This window comes from Petromyzon marinus, chromosome 8, assembly GCF_048934315.1.
Source record: "Petromyzon marinus isolate PM22_M1 ecotype Great Lakes invasive population chromosome 8, UKy_Petmar_22M1.pri1.0, whole genome shotgun sequence".
Taxonomy (NCBI): domain Eukaryota; kingdom Metazoa; phylum Chordata; class Hyperoartia; order Petromyzontiformes; family Petromyzontidae; genus Petromyzon; species Petromyzon marinus.
Window position 1 is genome coordinate 12384485 of NC_133674.1, and position 19630 is coordinate 12404114.

The 19630-nt window shown below is 39.3% G+C and overlaps 1 protein-coding gene across 4 annotated transcripts in view; it reads right to left on the reverse strand.

The window, feature by feature from the left end:
• Positions 1-19630, reverse strand: part of LOC116940229 (netrin receptor UNC5C) — a 119499-nt gene that overhangs the window by 41078 nt on the left and 58791 nt on the right. For all 4 annotated transcript variants that reach the window (XM_032949721.2, XM_032949720.2, XM_032949719.2 and 1 more), the window contains 3 exons: positions 14645-14788; positions 13230-13333; positions 9760-9940 (listed from right to left, as the gene is read on the reverse strand). In XM_032949721.2, coding sequence (XP_032805612.2) covers positions 9760-9940; positions 13230-13333; positions 14645-14788 — 429 coding nt within the window. The remainder of the gene's footprint in view (positions 1-9759; positions 9941-13229; positions 13334-14644; positions 14789-19630) is intronic.

The window sequence follows — 19630 nt, forward strand, 5'->3', positions numbered from 1 at the left end:
TGGATTGCAAGTGTGGTGTGGTAACCATTATCCCAGGGCATGAAAATTTAACTAAAATAAACTGATATAGTTCAATAAAAAAATAAATGACAACACAGTGATACTAGGACACAATTATCATGACCGTAAAATTAGCTGTCCTTTTCCATATGCCAATTAATTAACACATGCAACGTGAAGTACCTAATAAAAGTCACAATTTTGATTTAAAGCTTTCGTGACTGAAGGGATTCATATTATTGGTTCTTTCGGTAAAGTCACGTAGAAGGGAAACAATAAAATATTGTTTTCTATTTTTATTATTTTATTGTTTCCCTTCTACGTGACTTTACCGAAAGAACAAAGAATATAAAGTCACAATTGTTATTTTATTTATACATGAATTTACAAATATTGCAGTGCATGTGTGTGCTTTTTGAAGGCTAGAGCAAGAACACCGAAAACAGATAACGGTAAGTAAAAGTAATATTTAAAGACAATATTGGAAGAGCAACCAAACTCAGGTTCATTAGCAGATATAACAAGCTCCAACTTAATATTGCAAGACCTTTTTCAGGTGTGGCCAAAATAATACATTTAATTCTAGATTTGAAGCTTTCGTGACTGCAAAGGATTCATACTCTTTGGTCTTATTCGGTAAATTCACGTAGGTAGAATGAAATAAAATCAAATAAAACGATTAAATCACGACGTTTCGGAGGCAACACAAGCTTCCGTCTTCAGGTGGAATAGTCACAGCAGAAAATCTGTGTTAAGTACACAGCTCTGAGACGATAGGGTTTATATTTAGGTTAAGGGGGGGGAGGAGTCAGAAAGGGGCGTGGGTGGGTGGGAGGGCTGAGTCAAGCCGCCTTTTGTTAAGCTGCAGGGGGGTCGGGAAGAGGCTGTGGTGCCAACAAATGCGGGTAAAACCCCTTTTTGTTGTGCTGACGGGGGGTTGGGGGGGGAGGCGATGGCAGGCGAGTAAGCCCCATTTTAAAAAACGAAAAGATCTCAAGTTTGGCATACCACCACTGAAAATTGGTGTGCAATTAAAAGGCAGCAAACGTTTGACTTGATTTATAACATCTTTCCAATGGTTGCTTTATTTGAAATCATCCTCTCGGTTGAAGTTGTGTCTGTGTTTGTATATCTGGATGGCCTCGTGGACAAATCTCTGATAATAACCGGTAGGTTTGCAGAGTACCTTGGTATCGGGAGGCCACATGGCCTCCCAGCTTTGAACCTTTTCCTAGACCACATCAATTCCAGACACCCTCTATCAAATTCACCATGGAAGTGGAGAAAGATGGCAAGCTGCCATTCTTGGATGTTCTGTTTGAGAGAAGGTCTGATGGCTCTTTGGGACATTCTGTTTACAGGAAGCCCACCCACACAGACTCCTACTTGAAACCTGATTCCCACCACCACCCTACTCAGAAGAATTCTCTCATCAAAACGTTATACCACAGGGCTCATTGCATTTCTGACCAACACCACCTGACCAGTGAATTAAAACATGTACATCCGGCCCTCAAGATGAACGGTTACTCTGACCGTACCATCCGCCAAGCTGTTTCCCCCACCATACAGAAACAACCACTTGACACTCCGATCAAAATCATCACGTTACCATACATAGCAGGCGTTACTAAAAAATATTTCCAAAATTCTAAACAAACACAAGATCCAGGTCCGGTTCAACACAGTACACAAAATCCGTGATCTGATCCCATCCGTAAAGGATGTCATTCCTGACTTACAGTACCCCGGTGTTTACAAATTGAGTTGTACCTGTGGTGACTGCTATGTCGGGGAGACGAAGCGACATATCTCTGACCGAATTTGCGAGCACAAATCAGATTTGAAACACGGCAGAACAAATTATTCTGCCGTGACTGATCACTGTTACAACGCTGTGGGTTATCATGATAATGTTTTCTCCAATACCAAGGTTCTCTGCAAACCTACCGGTTATTATCAGAGATTTGTCCACGAGGCCATCCAGATATACAAACACAGACACAACTTCAACCAAGAGGATGGTTTCAAATAAAGCAACCATTGGAAAGATGTTATAAATCAAGTCAAACATTAGCTGCCTTTTAATTGCACAACAATTTTCAGTGGTGGCATGCCAAACTTGAGATCTTTTCGTTTTCAAAAATGGGGCTTACTCGCCTGCCATCGCCTCCCCCCCAACCCCCCGTCAGCACAACAAAAAGGGGTTTTACCCGCATTTGTTGGCACCACAGCCTCTTCCCGACCCCCCTGCAGCTTAACAAAAGGCGGCTTGACTCAGCCCTCCCACCCACCCACGCCCCTTTCTGACTCCTCCCCCCCCCCCTTAACCTATATATAAACCCGATCGTCTCAGAGCTGTGTACTTAACACAGATTTTCTGCTATGACTATTCCACCTGAAGACGGAAGCTTGTGTTGCCTCCGAAACGTCGTGATTTAATTGTTTTCTTTTATTTTATTTTACCTACGTGACTTTACCGAATAAAACCAAAGAGTATAATACATTTACTTTGCAAGTGGACAATTACATTAGCAAATTTAATTTAATTAATTACACCTTGTTGGAGACTGTTTCAAATTATTTTATTACGTAAAAAAAAGTATTTGGCATTAGGTTCAAATACTCTGTCTACAAGAGCCAAGTCATCATGTAAACATTCATAGTACATTTCTATATGCCAGATATTATATCCTTAACCATACCTGTCATAGTTAAAATTCGAAATACTATATAGTATGGTTAAACAAATTGCAGAGTACTGCTTATAAGTGTATCAAATGTACTCGTGTATAGGCTCACTGTTTAGAACAAGTAAATATTGTCCATTACAGTATATACATTCACTAGTTCAGCCATGCTAAAATTAGCATTTCTAATGATTGCCATTTGTTTTTGGTAGATATTAACTTCAATAACATGTTTTTGGTAGATAATAACTTCAATAACATGGAACGTTTGCTCTACACCGTATTGGTAATGGGGGTTATGTGTCCATACTTCACCACGCTGGTCAGTGCAGGTTGGTCGAGGATCAGTTTAAATATTCCATGTCACTGAGGTTGGGGATAAAACTCGGATTGCCAGGTTCATAATGCAGTGTGTGAACCAGTGCACCACTACACATATAGGGCCTTCCATATGCATGTACCATGCCAATAATATTTGCAGTTAACTAATATAATATTTATAATAACAGTATTATTCCTGAATGTCTATACACTGCAAATGGTTATATATTAAGGTGGTTGCTTACACCTCCGAGAATTTTCAGGAACTAATAAATAAAGCCATCTGTGAAGTAAATATCAAATGTGCACGATGCATTATGGAATCGTTCATGAAATCAAAATATGTGGGTATTGCATAAATTATCTATTCATTTCAATTTGACAATCATTCATGGAATTGCCGTGTGGCATTGACATGCTTAACCTAAATGCTAGCTCAATGTGCTTAATAAAAAAACAGCAATGCAATGCTTTGTCGAGTAGTCTCAATTGATGCATTTCCATTTTAAAAGCCAAAAACACGCCATTACATTGCATTTAAATTATTAAAGTCAGAGCCATGAGAGTCACAATTTTTAGAATAGTTTTTTCATCAAGTCTGCAACATGTTCTCTCATTAGACTGATGCAATGTGTGCGCCTGTATTTTTTGTTCCATGTGGGGAGCGATGGCATGCAGATTGGTGCACTGCGCTGCAGACCCTGTAACTGGAGTTCATCTCCTAGCCGCAACCTTTCCCAGGTCGCCTTAACTTTAATGAGCACCTGCTGTAATGTGCAAAACATGAGAACTGGGCAGACAAAGGTGATCGGATGTGTTGATGGCTACACCACCTTGTGTACTGTGTCGGCCTTAATAGATGCTCACTAACAGCACCTGCACAAACATACTGACACAGACAATATGGGGGATCTTTGTCTATTTTGTATTTATTTACTTGCATGAAAAGTAGACATGCCTTGCACAGTGCACTCATCAGATACATTTGCCTACCCTATCTTATCGGTCTGATCAGACAGGTTGGAAGACACAACTAACACATCAGCCTTTCCACAATGTATTTCCATATGCAACTAATATTTTTTATATATATATTGGGCCTGTTCATATCCAATAAGTGTCTTGATGTATGATGGCTATGATATAAAAAGTAGAATGTATTTAATCACTGTATACAATCATAACCATACTATCGTGAAAATAAACAACCCGTTTGGGTGTAAACCTGCAGTTTACATACACAAGTAATTAACATCAACTTCACTTACTATTATGCATTGTTAAGATCCCTGGGGCCTTGAGTATAACATTAAGGTTATGTCTCCATACCGCTTCACAATTGCATTTGTGAATCTAGTTTTCTATCCATTAACTATAACACATACTGTGATAATAGTAAAACGATTGCATTAGGTTACCAAGAGTCATGATTTTTTTTTGTAAATTGACCACCAACACGTTCAACCCTCTCTGTTTTAAGTGACATCGTCCGCACAATAATTGCCGTAGCTATTCATAAATGGAACTCCACAAAGTGGCCCAAATACTCACATAATGAATTTTTTTAAAACATGAACGTATACTTACCAAAATATAAATAAACATGCCGTGGTAAAAATAGAAAAGTCATGCTTCACTTTGCTAAGTAGTATCACGCCTAGCATTAGCAGTGCATTTTTTGAGACATCGTTCATAGAAATGGACAGAACTTTAAAATCAAAACTGTCATGATTAAGGTTATTTTTCCTGTATAAATTGATATATATAAAATCTAATCAAAACATTTTTACTTTGCACTGAATGTACTACAATATAATTATCACACTGATCAACTAAATTTAAAACACATTTCTTTGTTATTTTTACATGCACATTATTCAGGCATATATACAACAAGTTAAAGGGCAGTAAAAATTTTGATACGTGTGCAAACAGAGGGCAAGAGATTCACAGGCCATTGAAGGTGGAATATTAACAAAGTAGTCACCTTCGTATCAGCCAAAGTTTGCAAGCATGTTTTTGTTAAGGCAAGGTTTAAAGTGCAAAAAACACACTTTAGTGGTAAACAATAAAAAGAGCAACCACTCATGCATCTTAAGAAGCACGCTTTCTAAATTCAACCAAATATAAGGTTTCACATGGTACTGTGTGTATGTAGCACATATGGTGTGTATCAATGTGCAATAATAGAGGTGAGCGATTCCTGCATGAATCTAATTAAATGCCTACAATTTCACCCTGGACAATTCCTGCAGGAACTGTGATTTTTATATGGTTTATTCCCATGGTAGAATTTCCAGTCATTTGAATGGGAATTTGGAAGATTCGTGCAATATAATTGTACTCTTTTGCGATTTTATTGCAAATCTAGTTTAGCTAACATTAATCTATGCTCACTTAAAATTCAGCTACGCCTAGCTAAGCATTGCTGATTCCAGTTGGCCAGAATGCCAATTCTGGTTAATTCCAGTCTGCTAAAATCATAATTGAATTTCAATGTCGATGCCCAGCATGGAGAATTGGCCTGAATCCTCCACAGTTCTGGAATGGCGTTAAGGCGACTTGGGAGGCAAAAGAAGCCTGGCTGGCATAATAGCCAATGTCTATTTTATATGCAGCATTGGTTATTTTGGTTACAACAGATGGCTGGAATCAAATTTGATTCCAACTTTGATTCCAGCTCCCTTGTATAAACCAGGCATTAACCTGCTTATCATTAGAGATTAAATTTGGCCGACCTGGCCACAGAGCCCCCCATGAATGCCATGCCTGGCTCAGTAAAGCGCCCCCTACCTCCCCAACAATTCCATTCCTGTAATCCAACAATCCCGTTAACAAATGGCACAACGCTGATATGTAGATTGACGTAAATAGAACAATGCACAATATATGCAAACTGATATATACATAATGCTCAAAATATATTGCAATATGGAATAGTTAGCATTAACCCTTTACATGCTCTGTGGGCAAATAACTACCAAATGCACCATTGCAAAGTCTAATCCTTTCCTTTTTTTTCTGCAAACATTTATATCATTAACATTGAATACTATTGACCATTTCCATAGATTGAAAAGTAAACATCAACCTTATATGTTTACGTGCCTCTATCTTATCAACCATATCGAGATGTATTTTTCTCTTCTCTTGATCTACGTTTCCTCAAATTGTCGGTACCAATGACGAATGCTCTTTGACATTGGCGGATCAATGCCAAAACGCTGTTGAAATGCACGCTGCACCGCAATTACGGATTCAGTCTTGCTGAACTGCAGAATGCAAAACGCCCCTTGTGTTGCGGGGTCACCATCTTGCGAATGACTGAGGCTAGGGGCTGTTTGTGCGCTGGGAGAGGCATCTCGAGGTCATCATTTAAAACTCTATGCCCCGTCCTTTCAAGTGGTAAGAGTTTCATTCATGGGCGGTTCCTGGTTGCAGAGATATAGCGATTTCAAATTGGGTCCATGTTTTTAAAACACCCTATATAATAGAGGTTTTTGGGTTCGATCGTGTAAATATATCAATGTGTGGTTAAAACCCTCCACCACCCGACATGTCAAATTGGCATGTTCTGTTTACGTGACAACCCTTAGTAGTTGGCTGTGTCGGGTGGTGGCGGGTTTGAACGACACATTTATATATTTAGGCGATCTAACCCCAGAACCTCTATTATGGATGATATAGGTCGCGAAAGCCTACGTTTTAAACTTACCTTTATCTATCATTCCTCTCATGACTCGTTTTGGAAGTGTTTTGTCAACACCGCCTGGGACACCTTACCATCGTGTGTCCAACTGCTTCTGCGATCCTTTCCATTTCCAAACATCTTGTGTCATTCAAAATTCCACCCTGCCACTGCTTCTATCTGTTTTCGGCAAGTACTAATCCAAATGCCTGCATATCTGCTCTTTACAATCTGTCTGCCGTGATTACTTGTCCATCCAACTCTCAAACCCAGAGCTTCATATATATATTCCCAGTACAGTCAATGCATTGAACATCAGATTCAGAATTTAACATGTATAGCCAAGTACAAGAGAACACACTTGCATACCCAATACAGAATTTGCTACTCAAGGCAATACAATTCTAAATCAAATTCCAATTTGGTATTCTGATTTCAATTCAGTTGTGATTTACCATCTGATTGTGCAGTGATGGCCTCTAAATACATAAAAATCCTGAAGGATATTAGAGTATATTCATTTCCTAAATACAGTAATCTCCGAGATAAGTCATTATCAGTCTCCTGTGTCCAGGAGCCACCACATTTCCTTTGGCTACATCTATCAACAAGCACATGGTTATAACGTGAAGTACGAAATTTACATATGAATGTACAGTTATTTTATTTGGAATTCTAATTAAATACATTCCTTGGAGATTGTCTACCTGGTAAATCAGGTAGACAATCTCAATGTGCATTTCACTTTGTATGGGGAGTGGTGGCGCAGTAGTTAAACCCACTGTGCTTCCAACTTAGCAACCCAAGTTCAATTCTCACCCATAGCTAACGTAAGTGGCAAGTGATATCTGAGCCAGTCCTAAGCTACCCTTAGGTAGACTCAGCCTTAAATGACAGTGTGTAAGCATCGGCGCAGAGGAGGCAAAAGTGGCCAAGTGTGGTGGTCGACATGCCATCCTGGCCTAAATAATATCCCACTAATGGAACTTGTGCTAACAGTTTGTTGAAGGCTATATGGGGGATCTTTGGTTGTGTTCCAGCGTGAGAGGTAACAAAATGTATAACGTCGTTATTGAACTGAATATGGTAGGAGTGTACCTTGCTATGTGAAACAGTACAAATGTGTAGCTGAACTGAGTGTGGGTTTGCACTTGGCTGAGCCTAAAAACAAAACAAGGCATGCTGCGTCAGCACAAGGACTGGGTTAAAGACGTGGACCAGACAAACGACTGCTCTCTCCAGCAAATTTTTCTTTCTACCGGTTGAAAAAAAAGGTGTTTGCTGACATAAATCAGACATTTGTATATGCATTTGGGATCTTTATCTTTTTTATATTTGATCATCTTTGTACTTGTGTGTACATAAGTCTGTTTATTTATACCTCCTTGTTTGTGTCAGTGTGTACTTGCATCCACTGGTGAAGTCAATGGGGGGGGGGGGGGGGGTGACATGTGCCCCCCCAATCGAAATTAGGGATTTCGATTGGATCATTGGGGTTTATTAGTAACTAGCTTTAATACCCGGCTTCGCCCGGGAATTGGAGGCCCAGGACCGGTTGAGATAATCGTCACCGGTGGTGGCCGTGAGCGGGAATAGAACTCGGGTCGTCAGGTTCGTAGCGCAGCGCGCTAACCACCACTACAATGCGTTACGCTTCCACATGTGCGGGTCACGTGACAGATTTGACGTCACAGCTCACTTGCCGTGCAAAAATAAATGCATTATTGAGCTCCCCCCCCCCAAAAAAGTGTATTTTTATAATTTTTGCATGGTGCACAGTCTGGAAAGTACCCACATGGCAAATTTAAAGTTTGTTGCATGTCGGGAAGTACGCTAAGCATTTTGAACAGACACACATAATCACAACTTTGCCTTTTATATATATGGAGATAAATCGGCATTTTGCGACCCCCACTGCCACTGTGTAGCATATTATTACGTGCCAGGGACTCTGTGAGATGATAGGACAATAGTCTGAGTCCATAATTGGCAATAAGTAACGGAAAAGCAGTTATAAGTGACTCAGAATTGTGACAAGTTGCGTATACAGTACACGACTTCCCTGAAGACATCAAGACTTTCAGCGAGTGCGATGTCGATCACACAACGCGGTTCGAATTCGACCCTCGATCGATGGCTGCACCATCGCCGCACACGTGTCGAATAAAAAGCAAGGGACAAGTCATAGAAATAGAAATAGGTTTTACCCTTTTAACTGGCACAAAAACTGACACCTTTATTCAAGGCATCATGTTTGCAATAACCACAACACAAGCAGTCAAAATGCAAACAAAAGAGACAACTCTGATAATAATATGCACTGTCCTTGAATTTGATTGGTCCACACCCGAGACGGCTTTTCTTAGAGCCCTTTAGTCTCCACTGGTGTTGGACCAGAAGACGCCAAAAGGCGTACAACTCAAAAACAGCGCACTATCAGAGTATTGAGGGCTCGGGGTGAGCATTCATATTATGAGACCTCCTTTGCCAGTAACAAGATATAGAAATAGGGAAAAGTCCTTACTTACTAACAACTATCATTTTTAAAGGGAAGGGGTTGACCCCCCATCTGAAAATCTTGGCTCCGCCATTGCTTGCGTCTGCATTTATGGGGAATGCTGCTGCTGTACTGATTCACACACACAAATATACAACTCTGGTAACCTGGGTACATTTTCTAGCCATGCAAAAGACCGACAATAACAATTGGTGTCTGAATGTGACTCAGAGACCCCCCCCCCCGCCACCACCCCTCACCTGATCTACTGAACCTAAAATAAGTACACTACATGGTGACAAAGGGGAGACAAAAGTATCAGGGTGTGAACTGAACTGGCCTCATTACCCCCCCTCCCTTGTACCATGCCAGCCTTAATAATTGCTCACTAACAGCACTTGCCCGAGCAGTTCCGTAAGGCTAGACAGGAGTGTGTGTGTGTGTGCGAGTGCATGTATTTGCACGGTGTTGCACCTAGCGTGGCACAAGCACCATGGTGATGTCACCGCCACTTAGTGGTGAACAGCGGTTGTTGTCGTTGTTGTTGTTGCACCACCACTCACCATACACAGTGACAGTGGCGGTGGAGCTCCGGCGCTTGGCCACGAGGTTCTTTGCCACGCACGTGTAGTTGGCGCTGTCCGACAGTCGTGCCTGCTTAATGATCAGGTTGTGGTCCACCGTGATGTAGAAGTTTGAGTCCTCCTCCGGGTCGATGAGTTCCTTGTCTTTCATCCACTCCACCTGGAACGAGATGTGTATTAATTCATCTTCACGACCATTCTTCATGCTCAAGACCAAAGGTTTACTTGCAGCATGTAACCAAACTGTAGTCTTCGTCGACATGTAGAACAAAAAAAAGTCAGTATACAGGTATTGCAAATAACAATAACAGAATACATTTGGAATGTAATACCCTAAGTTAACGTGTTACCTGTGCTTAAACCATGCCTGTATGCAGGAGGCTGAAACATCTTACTTTTGACTTTAGAAGGTTCCTACCCCAAAAATATTTAATATATTTAACGTGTTTCTTTTTATGGTAACCACTCTCTCCTTCAACCATCACAGTACATGTCAGGAACATTTTACTCGCAGAATCAGCAAAAAAATCCTATATCTCAAACCAATGCTATGGCATATTAACAAACCAGTGTCGAAGTAGAATGTGTCTTAACAGGAAATGTACAATACAACTACATATGTGATGGGCAGTCAACCTTTTTCTATTGAAATATTCACAAAGTGTCTCCAAATGTATTCTATATATATTCATTTTAAATTAAATTATGATAAACAAATCATGCACTGCGTTATGTCATTCAGCATAATGTCCACGGTTTCACTCCACAATTGGTTGGGGGCTTCTCCAGCAGCACAATCACGAGAGCCTACCTAGTACTATGACTTTTGCATCTACCTACTGTTGATAGTACCTACTGAAGCATTTTGACATGCAATATTTTGCTATCTAAGCGTGTTGCATCTAAGAAAACGTGGATTGAATTTGGTCTGCTTGATAGTGTATTTTTGATCACGATTCAATGTCATTCGGATCCAAATCGTGCACCTCCATTTGCGACATAAGCACGGGTGCAACAATGAGCCTGATGCAAGCTTTGTGCAAAATGTCAATGCCTAATGAGGTGAAAATGAATGTTTCAGGAGGCTGCATAGCATCTGCTCATGTGGCATAGTATTGACTGGTGTAAACAACCAGCACACCATCTTTAGTCAGCACACATTCTCAAACCACCTTCTGTGCACTTATGGTAACCTGCAGTAACCTGGCAACCGACGGTATATATTAGGTGAATACGTGTCACACCCCCTATGCATATGTATGTTGCAAAGATGGGATTGCCGTGTTACAAAAAATTTGCATACGTTAATGTAAATGCGTCCATGGTTTAAGATATGACGCTGGGAGTCTGCAGCATAAGTGATGAATGTGCAATTTTCATATATAGCATGGGGGGGGAGGGGACAGTGGCACAGCACGCTACAAACCCTGTGATCTGAATTCAACACCTGGTCACGGTTAACATTGGTGGTAAGGGATATACGAACTGGTTCTGCGCTCCCACTTCACCACCCGACACTGACCAGCATGGCCAAGTGCTGTACGGTCAAAACAGGTCTCAGGACAAAATGGCATGGGAAGTCCTCCGATTAGTATGGTTGGCTACGTACGGTGCGAAAGAAGTTGAACATACATGCATCCAGCAGTGGATTGGACAAAGGACTACAAATTATGGAATGCATTTTTATATATATACTGGGATACATTTTCTACGGAAAATGCCAGATTGTTTATTACATAATAGCATGCATAACCCTATTGCCGTACGATATCATTCATTTATTTTTTTACAAAATTGCAATATTATTTCTACTTTAATGTACAGAAATACGTTTATAATGTACACGTGTATAACATGCAGGGCTAATTTCTGTTCTTTTGGTGCACATTGAAAATTTCTGCATATTTTGCATTGGGAATTATGCCATGCTGCCTTATGCAAGCAGCCATAAGCTGATGGATACAGCAGTTGTATTTGAATGAGAATGATTGCTGAGCCACACATCCAACGTAAGGTAAATTAAATAAACCAAAAAGTATTTGCATATTGATATAAGTGTTTGCTGTTTATTGATGGTGTATGTGCACATGTAAGAAATAACGTTTTCATTATTATATATATTTAAGGAAACCTGTTAAAATAAATATAATGTCCAAATTCTGTGGATGCATAATTCGCACATATAGCATGCTAAGCCCAAGTCTCAATCACCCAAAACATGCCACTCAAAAAACACGTTACTTGTGACTAAAATGTGAAACACACGCAAATCTCTTGCTGGTGACAAAATTATCACTTCAAGCATTGGTTGACAGCCAAGCAGACCAAATTAAATAAATAAATTGAATACAAATATCCCTGCTGGATTCCACAAACTCATGCCAGAGAGCCCTGGGGTCTTCAGGATAATTTAATGTGCTTCGCTTCTACTTAACAACATCATCACAAATGACAGCTCCATGTTTTAGAATCATGGGCTTTTTATTAAAAAAAAAAATTCAAGAGTTGTAAAAATTTCTTGACCACAAAGAGTACATGAACTTGACATTAGCTTGCATAAACAGAGTATCCACAGCTCACCAGTGGCAAATCTATGCACTCAATATGGCCACGTGAAATGCTATAAATATCCCTCGATGGCGAGATTGCTTTTAGGATACCACAAAGAGGCAATCCTTAACATCACCCAAGGATCCTCGCAGTGGGTATGCGAATGAAGAGCTCAAAAGCTAAAAGTGATCATTGCTGAGAAGGCATTCATGATGGTGTCACAATTCCTGGATCAAAAGTGGCTCAGCCAGGAGGTATCGAGCACAGGAGGGGGTGGGAGGGCATTTAAGCAGCATATGGCTTTTGCTCTTTTCGAGTGTTAAGTGATTAAATTCGGCCTGTGGGCCATGCAGACACAATGCACATCACATTGCTATAAATTACATGCGTCTATAAAACACTGCGTCGGTGCAACGATAAACAGTTATTACCGCAACACAGTTCACTGCATCTAACCATCGTTATGTTTAGTACAAGATGAATAGAGGTGACATAAGGAAGAATACAGGCAGCAATGGCTTTCAGCTTGTAACCGGATGACTTAGTTTGTCTTTTTACATCCTAGGCAACCTGCTGATTACAATAATTGGGCAGAAAATTACAGGAATATATTAAGTTCACTGGAGCATCACAAATTTAATAGTCGTTAACCTACTTGCAACATGCAGAATAAAGGCAATTAAGCTGCACTGTAATATACAACTCGCTAATTTGCATTTTCTGCCGCTGCTATGTTAATTGCTGCGAGGAAATAAATAATACGCTTAACCGTCAACGCTAAGGCGTCCTTACAGGAGATCATTTTTGGTTCAAATTAATTGTCAGCAGATGCAGAGGGAAGCACAGTTGTATTTCAATCGCTGACGCTTCTCGGCCACTCATGTGATGCTGCTTCTCACCTCGGCAGGTGGGATAGCTTCAGGAGGTCGGCAGTGCAACAGGACTTCATGATTTAGGGGAACATCTTTTCCCAGGGGCTCCTGTTCAAAGTTCTTTCGTAGATCTGCCAGAGAGATGAATAAAAAGACAGTGTAATATATTATTTTGGAGAAATATTTGGCTGGCTTACAAAGCGAATTAATTCGAACTGATGTATTTCAAGGGTTTCATTGTTTTTGTTTCCCGTCATTTATTTCCCCCCAACACGGGGATGACCTATGACCTGACACTGCAGCAACGAATATGAAAACGGAAATGTGTATTTATAATTTATATCAAATATGAACTCCAATACATTAGCTTTCTACAGACATTCCCTTATTGCTCTAACAGAAGCAGTTACAGAATTCAGTGGCAGTAGATAATTGCTGATATTTCAAGTTAACATTTTTTTCAAACAAAATACAATTATTCGAAAATAAATGTTATCTGTAGAAAAAAATTACGTTTCACAATCAATCCTTTTTCATAAGAATGAGCATTAAAAACAGTTTCCACTCCTAAACATACCACAGCCAGCTTGTACTTTGCATGGCATGATGTTCTTTTCATTATGCTCTTGTTTCAATACAATTGCACACTTATGGTTTCACAAACCAACAAATCAGATATTGTAGCACAAAGATTTAATTCGGAAATATTTATCAGTCTCTTTAGAAATTTTAATTTAATAATACACATCATGTAAAATTGAACGGTACAGTCCGCCTGTGATAATGTATATTATATAATGCATGGGAAACACTGTGCTGTGTCACTCAGGGTCTGGAATGCTATCGCCAATAAACTGCAACTTGGATCACTACCTGTGAAATCATCACTAAAAACTACTCTAGAGGAGTTGTACAACCCTAGCTGCCACTGCGATCAACTGGCCTGAAATCAAATATATCGCAACGGATGACCTCAGCAAAGAATGAGCATGTATTTTGATTCTAGTGTGCTGCTTCTCCAACTGATACTCGTGCTGTCATGGAGTGACTCATATAGCCAACGATGGCTGAAAAGTTTGGTAGTACAGTATATGTTATGCATATCGCTATTGTTAAATTTCGATCACAGTTCCTATGTACACTTTAACATTGTTTTTATAGCATTATTTTAGTGATTTCGAATAAGATTGAATTTTGCCATATTTGTTTGTTGCAGTATAGAGTTAGACATTACTTTCATCCAACTGGGATTTTTGCACACAGCATAAACTAACGGCGCTTTTTCTGGAAGATTTTAATGTTTTTTTCCTAGATGTTTCTATTTGCGTGCAGTCAATTTTAAATGTGTCTTGTTAATGTAATTGTTTGTTGCGGTTGCACCCGAATCAAGAGCCGAATGGCTCACAGGGCAATACCAAATAAATGAACTGAACTGAACTCACGTGCTACTTTGACAAAGGCCTTTCTGCTCTTGGTTGTCCCTGATGCACTCCAGGCAACACACTGACACCAGAAATCTTCGAGACGATAAGGATCTTCCACCTGCTGCCTTGACACATTCGTGTGGACCTCTCGAACTACCTGTCCTGCATGGTCATACAAGTGCATCACAAACAGCACAATGAAGGACAACACACAATAATGCAACATTGTCTGTGCGATGACTGTCCATGAAAATGTATGTGCTATATATCCAAGCTTGTTTAACCTGCTGTTTTTGGTTTTAATCTGTTTTTTTTCCATTTTGATGACTAAAATGCCACTTGCAAATTAGAGTGGTTAAACAAAATCACCAAACTACACAGTGTTTGTGTAGGGAAGGGATTAACGCAAACACTAGTGAGATAACACGCGATTATAATCATAGGGCATTTTCTGCAGTTTCCCTACTGCAACCTACATTAAATTATTTTTATAAATGTTATCAGATGGCTGTCAATATACCAATCTGTAACTATGCATTTTGGCCTTATCTGGTCTTAAAGTGGTGCAATGAAATTATATTGTGGTTAGCAGTACACTATGGTGCTAATACAAATAAATTAACATTTCGTGTTGCGATTTTTCGATGTATTATCAGCAACCAAAGCTGTTATTCATCACAGGTCAGCCCATTAAAGTTGTCAATTATGTTACAAATAACATTAAATTTTGATTTAAAGCTTTCGTGACTGCAGGGATTCATATTCTTGGTTCTTTCGGTAAAGTCACGTAGAAGGGAAACAATAAAATAATAAAAATATAAAACAATAAAATTCTCACGACGTTTCGACTGCAACACAAGCAATCATCATCAGGTGTGAAAACCACATATTAAATGTTCGTCATCAAATCAATGTTTTTATTTATACTTAATCATTATAAATAAATTGTTCTGATATGAACCCACTTGGATGTATACATATACAAGAATCAACAAATTTAAGTTCGCATATTTTATACGCAAAAGGGTGTGCCTAAAAATCTCATTAAAGTACATTCACCCACTATGCTATGTTTTAATTTTTGTTCAAATGTTAATGACCCTAATCTAATGGCTATATTTTTGAAGAGGCGTATCTCATTTGAAAACATTTTGGTAAAATGGAAAATAGGTCCGAATGTTCTTACACTTTTGGCAACCCTTGATCCCATAAAAATAGCATGTTATGTTACACTTTACAACTATAACGCATGCTTGCTAAAACAGAGGTGACATTGTACCACCCATATGAGTTGTATATTTTGAATGTCAGAGAATGGCTCCAGAAGATGATATCACAGAACTGCAAATGCTTCATAAGTCTTTCAATATAACGCTCTTACCTAATACTCGATCACACTCCCCTTCAAAGAGGAGCACACCGCATGGCATAGATCTAATATATGTTGGGTCTCAGAGGTGGATTAGGTTAAGCGAAAAACCAAATGCATTCATTCACACGTGACTGGGCTGAGAACATCAACTCAATGGATGTGAATCTGGTTTAATCACGAGTGGATGGCCATATTTAAAGAGGACTTTCGTGATACCTACTCTGCGCTCTGAAACAGACATCAGCTGCTTAAGCCAACCAGCCGCCTCATTGCAAGTGTTCTTTCTTCAGTATACCATTGATTTTCAGTCACAAGCAGTCTCATTGCTATGTCTGTACGTGCTTCAGGAAAGTATATATATAAGAAGGCAGCAAGAGGTTTTTTTTTGCGTGTGTTTTATAAGTCCTATGGCTTTCATTTATCCCCTCTCTCAAACAAAAAATCACTGTCCAGCACAAAGGCGTAGTTTATCAGAGAATTCCAAGACTTTCACAGCGTTCAATCCCCATACACATATAGATGTTTTACCACTTGTATCCTTTCATAAAACCTTATTCATCTCTTCATCCCTAAACATGACTAAAACAAGCCTCATTTTTGCGTGTGAAGAATCAATACAATCATAAAATATGAATATACATTAATAGCCTTTTGCCCGTCCAAGGACGGGTGTATTGCAGTAAATCTGAAACTTGCAAGCGAAAATCAGACCACGACGTGATATTCATTGCATCCATTCGTGCGCAATTTGTAAGGGCACAGACCTATTTCATTTTAAGGTTGTAATCCCTTGTTCATCAGGACGTCCTTTTTTGCTTTGATGTCTCAATAGCCTTACGAATATCACGTGACGTGAGGGTTCTGCCTTTGTCGCCTCGCCCACCCCATGTGAAGTTACGACAGCCTCTAATTATTATTAATGGTGGGGGGGGGGGTGTCCATTTGGAGGATGTCACCTGTTCATGATTATTGAGGGGGGCTATTCGATATGGTGTGACGTCACCTGTTCATGATTATTGAGGGACGGCTGTTCGATGTGGTGTGACGTCACCTGCCCATGATTATTAATGAGGGGGGCTGTGCGATGTGGAGTGCTGTCACTTGCTCATGATTATTAGTGAGGGGGGGGGGGGGACTACTCCATATTGAGTGACGTCACCCGCTCATGATTATGAATGAGGGGTGGGGGGGGGTGTCCATTTGTAGGACGTCACCTGCTCATGAATATTAATTAGAGGGGATGGTCGATGTGGAGTGACGTCATGAGCGTTACGAACATTCTTGGGTATAACCGATTTGTTTTCAATCATAGACAAATCATCGTATACATATTTTCTTTACCTTAATATATTGATGCAACTCATAATCAATATGAGACTATATTATTTGTCAAAAAAATACATTTGTAAATACTACTTATATAACAAAATATAATGCAACATTAGCACAACAACATCATTTAAAATGACAATACCTGAAATTTACAAAATATATGTCATGGTTATACATTTAGAATATTATTTACTCAGATTACTAACTTCTGCATAATATACTGGTTTAGGGCAATGTTATACTGTTCTTGACGAGTTTTAAACAGTTACATTTCTACCACGGCGTACTAATATTGTTTAACAAGAATTCCTGGTGATGTTTTCATGGTAAAAATGCAAACGCTACTTTGCCACATTCAATTCTATAACGCCTTTGGAGAAATGCAGGTGAAAGAGCAAGTTATTATCTTCACTGGATATAACTGCGGGGGTACATATATCTCTGCAAAGGTAGGGGCTAAGTTTTATTTAAAGGACAGTACCATGCCTGATCTTTGCTCTGCTCGGTGGGTCATTTCATCCTCTCATTTAATCAGCTTGTGGACACATAGCATAAGCCTGTTTCCTGGCCACCAGGTACCAGATAATAGAATCCCACAGAAGGTCATTGAGGGTCCGAGTGCTTTGAAAAGCTCTTGGGAAACTTCAACATAAGGATTAATGTCAGACAGTAAAAGAAAATGAATTTCCTTCCACTGCAAGTAATAAAGACATGATACTGCAGCATTAAAACTGCAATTTCAACTCACAGTTTGCGAAGAATTACATTGTAAAGTTGTAACAATTATTGGCAATTACTCTTACAATTTGGACGTTATACTTGCTACAAGATGTTGCACCTTTACAGTGAAATTACAGAGTCACGTGTAATTTTTTCAGCACTTCACATTATTCTTAAAGGGATTCATTGATAGGTATACTTAAATTTATCAAATTTTATCAATGCAAGAGTATGACAAATAGTTATACGGAATATCCCAATCTATTTTGCCATGGCCAATATATTAACATCCTTCTCCATCAAGCAATTGGTGTACCTGTCATTGACATGGCAGATTGCCTCTCTGCAAAGTGACATTATTATGATTTAAGAGCGTTATTTATGGCAATGTTATGTTGGAGCCATCATTACTATGAATAGCAGTAGGTCATTGTGTGCTGGGTCAAAGCACAATGGTACTGAATATCAAAACTATAACTTAATGCCAATATATATGTATAATTATACATATCATATCGTTTTCATGGGTTAAAGCCTCACAAGCAGAAGTTACAATAAACTTTTAACTGCTGAACCAAAACTATCTAAACATAAATCACATATACCAGCTAGTGGAATTGGCAAGTTTGTGACACATAGTCCTTGACTTTCTTTAAAATAGTGCTGGTGGGTCCATAGCACCTGACAACCTGATCAACAATATGCTGAAAGTGGAAAATTCTGATTTCAAACAAGCAAAATTCCTAGGTGTGCTTAGACCATCTGGCACAAAAAATGCATGTTCTGTACAGAATGTGAATTCTCATAATAATGATATTTTTACTAAAAAAAATACTTTCATGTTTTCCTACAAATGTTGACTCATTCTTTAATTGAATGTCATACTAAATGCCCATAAGCCATTTTTTTAATACTGTCGTTGCTTACCCATGTAGTTGGCAATGCGATATATATGCATTATCATGAAATGCGTGATGAAACTTCTGCTGAGATTCATGTTATAAATATGACGAAGTTCAGAAAATGTAATTGGTCTTCAAAAAAGCAAACTGAAAACATACTGCACATATTTGAATGAACAATGGCTTTTACACGTTATGGCTTGCCTAAAAGGCATCATTGTGATTGTATGAAAATACAGACATATGTTTTCATGAATGGGGTGCGAGGTAGCATTTGCAAGTGACTACTACAGCAGGGAGCCATGATAAGAATGGAAGATTTAAATTAAGTGAGCCCCACATTTGCCACGTTTTGGAGATTGGCGCACCCACTCAAGCAGTGTCCGTGGCCTTAGGTTGGAAAATCATTAAATCAATATTGTTGGCATATTATTCACGAACCTTTTTACGCGCATTAACATCATGAACAAGTGAATACTGAAAGTGTGAAAAAAAGTTCCAATGGAATATGTTGTCCCTCTTGCCTGTGCGCACAAAAAAATAGAGAAAAATCTGGACTCAGTTGGTGTTCATCCTAATGCTGTTCCACTGTGGTCCACACACCAGCCGCTGGGGAGAGTTATAAATGTCACAGGAATGAGGACACACCAATATCATGTCCACCATGAGTGTTTGCCG